Source organism: Thalassophryne amazonica, chromosome 2 (genome assembly GCF_902500255.1).
Source record: "Thalassophryne amazonica chromosome 2, fThaAma1.1, whole genome shotgun sequence".
NCBI lineage: Eukaryota > Metazoa > Chordata > Actinopteri > Batrachoidiformes > Batrachoididae > Thalassophryne > Thalassophryne amazonica.
The window spans coordinates 132,375,554-132,385,343 of record NC_047104.1 but is presented as its reverse complement, the minus strand read 5'-3'; the positions used below and the strand labels follow the sequence as shown (position 1 = coordinate 132,385,343).

At 40.0% G+C, this 9,790-nt stretch overlaps 1 protein-coding gene across 1 annotated transcript; it reads left to right on the top strand.

Annotated features, from left to right (window-relative positions):
- Positions 1–1,696: 1,696 nt before the first annotated feature.
- Positions 1,697–4,008, top strand: c2h15orf48 (chromosome 2 C15orf48 homolog). The gene is made up of 4 exons (XM_034193589.1): positions 1,697–1,853; positions 1,931–2,019; positions 2,123–2,183; positions 3,249–4,008. The coding sequence occupies exons 1-4, from the start codon at positions 1,815–1,817 to the stop codon at positions 3,315–3,317; spliced, it is 258 nt and encodes an 85-aa protein (XP_034049480.1). The 5' UTR covers positions 1,697–1,814; the 3' UTR covers positions 3,318–4,008.
- The last annotated feature ends 5,782 nt before the right edge of the window (positions 4,009–9,790 follow it).

Here is a 9,790-nt window from a genome sequence, read left to right as displayed (position 1 = left end):
CGCCTGTCGGTTACGTCATTCGCCTGTGGGCAGTCTTTGAGTGAGGAGTGGCCCACACTCTCGTCGTTTTTTTCATTGTTTAGGAATGGCTCAGAGACTGCTGCTTTGTTTGATCAAAATTTTTTCAAAACTGTAAGGCACAACTGAGTGGACACCATTCGATAAATTCAGCTGTTTTTTGGTAAAAAAAATTTAACGGCTGATGAGAGATTTTGGTCTGGTAGTGTCGCCGTAAGGACGGCCCACGGCACCTGACGGCGATCTGCGCTTCGAGGCGGCAGCGTCTCGCCGTTTCAAGTTGAAAACTTCCACATTTCAGGCTCTGTTGACCCAGTAAGTCGTCAGAGAACAGAGAACTTTCAGAAGAAGTCGGCATGAGGAGTTTATTCAGACATTCCATTGTTAACGGACATTTTGTAATGAAAGAATGTGCGGGCAGAGTCGCATGTTGGGCCGGACCCGACCGCGGGGGGTTGCGACAGGAAAAACACCTCCGTTGGAAAACTTAACGGGCAAGTTGGAACATGCCCAAGCTGTTAAACAATTTCTCAGTTACTCACTTGTTGAAAGCCATCAAAAGCCGCCTGAATTTTACAAATGGTTTTCAACACGGAGGTGTTTTTCCTGTCGTGGCGCACACAGATTTGCAGAGTCGTCACGGAAACGACTTGGCAAATTTGCGCGCACGTCTTTCATTAAAAAATGTCCTTAAACAGTGGAATGTCCGCATAATGTCCTCATGCCGGCCTCTAATCGCACGTCATTCAAATCCATATAGTTTTTGAAAAAATAAAAAGGTCGGTTTATTATCTAATAGACCTCGTATATTAATATCGATTCATCGTATTCCGTCCGCCAAGGATGAAATAAAATCAGCTGCGTTTATTTGTCTGTCTGTTACCAGGATTATGTCAAAACTACTACACAGATTTTGACTAAATTTACAACACAGATACATACTAGTCCATGGAAGACTCCATTAAATTTTGGAGGTGATCTGGATCCGAATCTGGATTCTGGATCAAGATTTCACTTTATGTATGCTTTGAAGGATTACGGCAAAACTACTCCATTGATTCTCACCAAATTTGCACCACAGAGAGATATTGGGGCATGGAAGACTCCACTGAATTTTAGAGGTGATCCAGATCTGAATCCGGATTCTGGATCAGGATTTCACTTTTTTTGGGCTTTGAAGGATTACGGCAAAATTACTCCATTGATTCTCACCAAATTTGCACCACGAATAGATATTGGGCCATGGAAGACTCCACTGAATTTTGGACGGATTGGCGAACGTCAGAAATCTCTGATTGCTCTTGTTTATCATGTGTGACCTGAACAGACGATTTGTGTAACAGTGTAAAATGGATGTGTGAATAAAATGAGTACAAGTTGAGTGTTTGTGTCTCTTTAGTTAAATGCTTAATGTTTTATTGTGGCCACTAGAGGGCGTTGTACACTCGGGGAAAAAAAGCGAATTGGTCATGATCTAAATGGATGGATTGCTAATTTGGCTTCGTCTGAGCATTTCGATACAGGAAGCTGTGTGTGTGTGTGTGTGTGTGTGTGTGTGTGTGTGTGTGTGTGTGTGTGTGTGTGTGTGTGTGTGTGTGTGTGTGTGTGTGTGTGTGTGTGTGTGTGTGTGTGTGTGTGTGTGTGTGTGTGTGTACGTGTGTGTGTACGTGTGTGTGTGCGCGTGTGTGTACGTGTGTACGTGCCTGTCGCCTCGTCGCTCCACAGAGACCTGAGCTGTGTGACAGGTGCGTCGGACCGCAATCAGCCTCAGTGTCAGAGAAGAAACAGGAGAAAAAATGCCCACCTTCTTTCAACTGCTCTGGAAGAGAAAAGAAGTGAGTTTGGACATTCATTATTTTGTCTGAGATGTCATTAGAACTGAAGGTGTAATTATTAATTCATGTGTTTCCAGCTGATGCCTCTGGTAGCGTTTGTTAGTTTTGCTGGATTTGGAGCCGTTGCTGCTTCCGTCTATTTCCTCTTTACCAAACCTGATGTGATGTAAGTTGTTTTTTTTTTTGTTTTGTTTTTTATGTGTACACGTAGTTTATATTAAGTACTGTGCCAGAGATATTTAAGTAACATTGTTTCATCTCTATTTTAGCTTGAATAAGAGTGCTAACCCAGAACCATGGGAGAGAGTGGATCCATCAAAACCCCAAAAGGTGATCTCCAACATTCTTTTCATGCGTAAAGGGGATTTCTAGGATTTTTCAACCTTAGCTTTGTTTGTAGAAGGTTTAGCGTTCTTTTCACTTGGGATCTCAATATGATGGGTAATCAGTCCATTGCAGAGTTAGAACGTAAACACAAACCGGTGATAAGCGACTCTACGCTTTAATGGGCAACAAGCTAAAAACCAGGAAGTAAACTGCTTCTTGTCACCACTGACTAGACACCCGTTTTGAAGAAAGTCAACACGAGTCATTGCCTGCATCATCTGTCCTAAAACCTGTTTTAGAAGGTGTACCTATATTGGACCGGTCCTGAAGTTGGACAACCTGTTCTCAGTTACATACAAGACTATGGCGTCATCATGGTATTGAAATAACGCATGTGAAATTTTGTCTGTATGGAATTGAGAATTGGTGGTGATCTTTTTTCAGGAGCGTTGTCGCCAACCGAACAGTCGCCCCTGCCTTCACTGTGCATGCGTCATTTGGGCGCATCAGTAGCAATTCACAGATTATCACCTCATTTCTGCTTCAAACTTCACTCCAGTCATCATCTCTCTCAGTGACAGATATCTGAAGCTTTTGTACAACAATCATTTCCACATAAATTCAGCATTATTTCATCATAAAAGAGGGGGTACGCGATCAGAGCACGACAGCAACATGTCTGAATCTGACTCACTGAGTCTGACTCTACACCCAAAGCGATCAAAGGGAATAATGTGATTATTAAGCATCAGATAGCAAAGTGAAACCCCTTAAATCATTCTAAAGTCAGTTTTAAGCTGAAACAAGGTGATAATCGGGGAATCACTGGACTGATTTTTAGGGGGGACCGTTCGGTCTGTGACACCAGTCCAATATAGATACTTCCTACATTAACTTGGTTAAAAGTGCATACTTGCACCTCTCAGTGCACCAGATATTTGACATTGTTGCCTATTAAGTGGCTGAACTCTGCTGAGTCACCAAGGAAGCAGACTGCTATGATTGGTTGATGTTGTCACGTGCTGGCGGATGGATATATCTGTGATCGGGTATATGATCTCCCTGCAGCTCATCACCATCAATCAGCAGTGGAAGCCAGTGGAGGAGCTGGAGCTGCTCAAGAAACTCAGCAAGTAAAAGGCCCGGGACCTGCCGTCCTTGCTGCTCCCCCCATCAGTCTAACAGAATCCTTTCTGCACAGGCTAGGACGCGTTGACATTCAGTGTGCGGAAATGCTTCTGCTCCACTGGTGGGGTTTCACTCTGATGTGTCACGGCCCCACCCAATGACGTCACCACTGACATCCATAGCAACAGATGCCGCTGACAGCCGACACCACCAGTGTGAATACAGCGAGACAGCGGGTGTGGTAGCCGTCGCAACAATACTCTCGTCTTCTGTGTCTGTACGCTCTAAAAATGACAACTATAACATATTCATGTATATTTATTATTCCTGTGTTTTAATTTGATTACTTTGTCCATTTTAAGAGAGTATTTCCACATTTAAGATTTTTTTTATATAATAACTAAAAGCACCATGTCGTCTAGCTTTGAGCATCACAAAGCGTTTCTTGGCTGTGATTTTTGTTGAAATGCTTAAAACTTAAAAGGAAAAAAATATATATATATTTTTAACTGAACGTTGATTTTCTGTTCCAGGCTTGAAAAAAATAACACACAAAAAACCCTTTATGCCAGCTTTTGTGAAAACGGTTTGTCCTTTGTGAGATTTGTAAAATGTAGCATTTCCTTTGCTTGTTATCCCTTCAAAAATGCATCTGCTGGTGTAATAAATATTCTTATACATGAGTCGTCTGACTAAAAGAATTTTGTGACTTTGTTTGTCTCAACATTTGTTCGTATTATAGGTTATATCAAACCTTGTCATTAACTTTGGAAAAGTCAGATCAATAAACATGCACGTGTCAATCAATCAATATTGGTACAGCAGGGGGGGAAACAGCAAAAATCCTGCAAAAATGAAAAAACTAATTACGCAGTTTACAATGAAGAGTTGTAAATGTTAAAGGGTAAGAAAAAATTATTTGTGTGATTGCCATTTACCTTCAAATAAATTCTATCTGGGTGAACTATATTGAGTTCACTTGGATCTCTTCATTATTCACCCTTTGTTGTCAGTGTTTCTTTTGTTTTTGTGGTGACAAGATGGTCAGCCCACTGAGTCTTGAATGCAAAATATCATCTGAATTGAAACTTTAATTGTGCATATCAGCTGATCCCTCTGATAGGGTTTGTTGGTTTTGCTGCAACAGCAGAAACTGTTGCTTCTGTCTACATTGTTTAATGTGTTTATTCTAATTTGAATGAGACCAGTAACCGGAGCCATGGGGGAGACTGGATCAATCAAAACCCCAAAAAGTGATCCAGATCATTCTTGTGCGCCATAAAGGAAATTCTAGGATTTTTCAGACTGGGCCGTGTTTCTAGATGTCTTAGAGTTCAAGTTTTCTCTCCAGACCAGAACAATGGTAACTGGTCCAGTATTGAGTTAGAACCCCAACATGAACTGCTCCTGTTGAAACCTGGTGCTAATGCTAATGCTAATAATGAGCAGCCTTGTGGTCCAGTTTCAGGACTGTTCAACATCTATTACTTTACCTACACTGACCGAGTTAAACATGCACAGTTGTAACTCTCAAAGCTGCCTGGTGTTTGACATTTTTACCAATTTAGTGGCAACAAGATTTTTATCTTGGCCCCATAGGGTTGCACTGTTTGGCTATCTAGCCTGTGATGGTGTTTGTGTTCTAATTCAACGCTGGACTGATTGTAAGTTTTTTTTTTTTTTTTTCCTCAAATAAATATGTGAACCCAAGAAATCTTTTAAAAGAATTGGGTCTAGTTTGAAAAATCCTTTTAGTTTCTCCTTCCAGTGTTACACTGGACTGACTGGCTGAAATCTGCTGAGTCACCAAGGAACCAGACTCCTATGATAGACAAAAATAACAACTATAAAATATTAATTCATGTATATTTATTATTCCTGTGTTTAAGATGATTCACTTGACCATTTGAAGAAAGAATATTTCCACATTTCTCTTGAGATTTTTTTTTTAAACTTAAAAGCACTGTGATCTGGCTTTGAGTGTCACAAAATGTTTCTTGCCTGTGATTTTTGTTGAAACTTAAAACTAATTTGTGTGTGTGTGTGTGTGTGTGTGGACCTCAACCAAAAAAATGAGTTGCACTGCATCCACACAAAATATAACAGATTCTATGTGAAGATAAAATTATTTTCACCACATTCCATGGACCTGTGTTAACATGCCATCTCCCAAATAAAAATCAGAATAACATGAAGCGAACCTGTGAGCTCATTGTGGCAGATACCTTCAGTGCTTTATCTCAAACAAGCATCTGAGGGCAGTGATGTGATTGAAGCCTGAGCACCAAACTCACAGCTACGTGCTGCTGGTGCAACAAATATGAGTTCGTTGTCTGACTGAAACAGGATTTTGTGGGTTTGTCCCTTTTGGTTTGTCATTAATGTTGGGAAAATCAGGTCAATAAACATGCACGTGTCAATCAATCAGTCATACCAGTACTGATTGAACAATATTAGGAATATTAGTTTGGATGACGCATATGCATATACTTGCATTTGTTTTGCAGCCACAGAGTTTTTAAGACAGTTGGCGATCAATATTTGTATAACACCAATGCTCCTTGACCATTTTCACATATGTCCACTATGTGCTTTGATTTTTCCCAGCAAGTTGTTCTTCCGCTACCACGCTCCAGCTGCATCAGTGGGTTAGCGTACAGTAACTCGTTTGTGCACTATGGAAGTAGTACATCATCTGAGTACAGTTCAACTACTGCTAAATGCCTACTGAGTGAGATGTGAGGCTGGTTGGATGTACTGCCAAATTCTCTGAAACGACTTTGGAGACGGCTTATGGTAGAGACATGAACATTCAATACACGAGCAACAGCTCTGGTTGACATTCCTGCTGTCAGCATGCCAACTGCATGCTCCCTCAAATCTTGCGACATCTGTGGCATTGTGCTGTGTGATAAAACTGCACCTTTCAGAGTGGCCTTTTATTGTGGACAGTCTAAGGCACACCTGTGCACTAATCATGGTGTCTAATCAGCATCCTGATATGGCACACCTGTGAGGTGGGATGGATTATCTCAGCAACGGAGAAGTGCTCACTATCACAGATTTAGACTGGTTTGTGAACAATATTTGAGGGAAATGGTGATATTGTGTATGTGGAAAAAGTTTTAGATCTTTGAGTTCATCTCATACAAAATGGGAGCAAAACCAAAAGTGTTGCGTTTATATTTTTGTTGAGTGCATATATATATATATATATATATATATGCACAGCAGATAAAATAAATATTGAACACATCACAATTTTTCTCAGTAAATATATTTCTAAAGGTGCTATTGACATGAATTTTTCTCTTTTCACCGGATGTCAGTAACAACAGAAGTAATCCACACATACAAAGAAACCAAATAAGTACAGAATTTAAGTTATGTTTAATAATGTGAAATGACACAGGAAAAACTATTGAACACATGAAGAAAGGGAGGCACCAGCTTAAATCTATCAGTAATTAGAAAGCAATCCTGCCCTTTGTCAATGCAAATTAATATTAGCTAGATCAGTCCCACTGGATGGCCTATAAAAAGGTGTCACATTACCAAGGTGTCATACAAGAAACATTTCATGATGAGTAAAAGCAAAGAGCTCTTTCTCAAGATCTTCACAACCTTATTGTTGCATACTGATCACACTGGTTACAGAAGGATTTCTAAACTTCTGAATGTTCCAGTGAGCACTGGTGGGACCATAATTTGAAAGTGGAAAGAACAACATTTCACCATAAATCACCTATGACCAGGTGCTCCTCACAAGATTTCTGACAGAGGAGTGAGGACCACTTGCGGAGAACAACTGAAAAATTGTTTCAAAGAAAACAATAAGTAATGCACTCAACTGCTATGGCCTGTATCCACACTCAGCACTCAAGTCTCCACTGATGAAGAAAAAGCACATTGAAGCTTGTTTAAAGTTTGTTGGACAACATTTAGACAAGCCTGTGAAATACTGGGAGAAGATAGTCTGGTCAGATGAGACCAAAATTGAATTGTTTGGATACCATAATTCACACCATGTTTGGTGGTCAAATAGAACTGCACATCACCCCAAAAACACCACACCAACAGTAACATTTGGAGGTGGGAACATCATGATGTAGAGCTGTTTTTCAGCATACATCACTGGCAAACTTCATGTAATTGAAGGAAGGATGAATGGACAAATGTACTGAAACATTCTTGATAAAAATCTGTTGCCATCTAACAGGATAATGAAGATGAAAAGAAGGTGGACGTTTCAGCAAGACAATGGTCCCAAACACACAGCCAAGGAAGCTCTCAAATGGTTTCAGGTAACGAAAATAAAGCTGCTGGAATGGCTCAGAGCCAATTACCAGACAGGAATCCAACAGAAAATCTGTGGAAAGAACTAAAGACCAGCATTCATGGAAGAGGTCCACAGAACCTTCAAGATCTGAAGAATTTGTTTGTGTGGAAGAATGAGCCAAAATCCCACCTGAGCAACACATGCAACTATTTTCTCCATACAGGAGGCGTCTTGAAGCTTCATTACCAACAAAGGCTTTTGTACAAAGTATTAAATAAATTTCAGTAAAGGTGTTCAATACTTTTTCTCTGTGTCATTCCATTTTATTACATGTAACTTCATTTCTGTACTTATTTGCTTTGATTTCTTTGGATGTCTGGATTACTTGAGTTGTTACCTACGTCTGGTGAAAATTTCATGTCAGTAACACCTTTAGAAATATATTTACTGAGAAAAATGGTGATGTGTTCAATACTTATTTTACCTGATACATATATATATATTAGAGGTGGGTGAATCGATCCTAATATCGATAATATCAATACCAATGCTGGTATTGATATTGAACGATCCTCGTGTAAAAAGATCGATACTCAATCTTTTTTTCTCTCCCGCACGCACTGACTGACGCAGATTCATCAAAGTCTACTCTGTCTGTAAGAGCAGCGCTGCGCTGTGTCACACAACACGGAGCAGCACACCCTTGTATTGTGGTTTGTCAGCCCTCTACCTTAGGAGATTTTGTTTTAAGTTGTGTTGAGTGATATTTTTTTAAACAAAAATGTTGATTGTGATAAAGTATTTTGTTGTCACGTACAATGTTTGGTGAAATTCTGTCTAAGGTGTTTTGGATCCTTTGGATCTATGAAGCTTAAATATGAAGTATCGGTATTGATATCGGCGATACTGGGCCTGTGTTTACTTGGTATCGGATCAATACCCAAATTCCCGGTATCTCAAACCTCTAATATATACGTATATACATTTATATGGTGGTGTGTAGAATGTGCACCAGCTATTTGTTAGTGTTCTCTTAAGCACACAGCAGGAGGAACTGCATGCTGTAGGCACGTGAAAAGTTATTTCAAGAAACAATGTCAGAGCAGGAAGGATGTCAGAATCTGTGTACGTGACTGCAGCACCAGGAAATATGGCAGGTATTCATCACTGTGCATGCAGAAATAAGAAGTGGAACTGCTCTGAAGTTACACTGCAGCTCGAAACTACAAAGATCTTTTGTCAACATTTCATTTTAGAATGATATTCATCCATTGTCTCAACATAGGCAGGGCATTATTTTATGGAGGTAGAATGATCAGGTTCATATTGTAAACCTTTGGCTCAGCTGTACTTTACAAACAGTGGCGTTGACTCGTGTTGTGCTGTTACCTGGGACCATAAGACACTCCCAGTTTGCTCGTATTGTCAGTCATAAACCTTTAGGTTGGGCTCACTGTGAAATCTTAGTGACCTTTATACAGCTACACTCCATGTGTGATTATGTGGTCACGTCTGCCTGTCTCTGTGTTGTTTGCTCAGGGCACGGTCGGCTACGGGTTTGACACATCTCTGGTGTGAATCCATGTAAGAAAAAAGGCGAGTGTGGCCTCTGTGTGTTTGTGTATCCAGAGCATCAACTGAACTCCAGAAAGAGATGACTTTCATCCTTTGGCATCCTTATGTGTTTTTGCATGAGGATTCAAGCGGTGAAAACAGCAAGGTGCTTGAACCAATGCGCACTTCCATAATAAGAGCCTGTATTTCAAAATAAAAGCCTGTGAAGTTGCTGCAGACCTGACAGTCATCAGTCTGTCCACCCTGTAACATCCCAGACAGCAGATTCAAATCTGAACATTTTCTGCATGCATGTGACCCCAAACCCAGAATTAACATGCTCACACTCAGCAGAATTGTGTCTCAACAGTGTCTCACACAGGCCAAAAAAAAAGAAAGAAAAGAAAAGATAAGATAAGAAAAAAAAGAAAAGGATTGAATGTGAACACTGTCACAGTGCAAATATAAAACTTCAGTTATTCCTAATTTCTTTACACAGAATATTGTACTGGTTAAGCAGCTTCCGAAAAGCCTATTGATCATTTTAGAAACTTGAAAACAACTGAAAACAGATTAAACCTTCAATCAAGACTTTCATAAAAGCAAAGAAATTTTCTATGTCCATACTTAAAAAAATGTAGCATAACTA

Excerpts from the sequence above, each read along its gene's own strand:
- c2h15orf48 (XM_034193589.1), top strand. The coding sequence starts at position 1,815 with ATGCCCACCTTCTTTCAACTGCTCTGGAAGAGAAAAGAA. Across the intron at positions 2,020-2,122 it reads TTTACCAAACCTGATGTGAT|CTTGAATAAGAGTGCTAACC; the intron begins GTAAGTTGTTTT and ends TCTCTATTTTAG. Across the intron at positions 2,184-3,248 it reads ATCCATCAAAACCCCAAAAG|CTCATCACCATCAATCAGCA; the intron begins GTGATCTCCAAC and ends ATCTCCCTGCAG.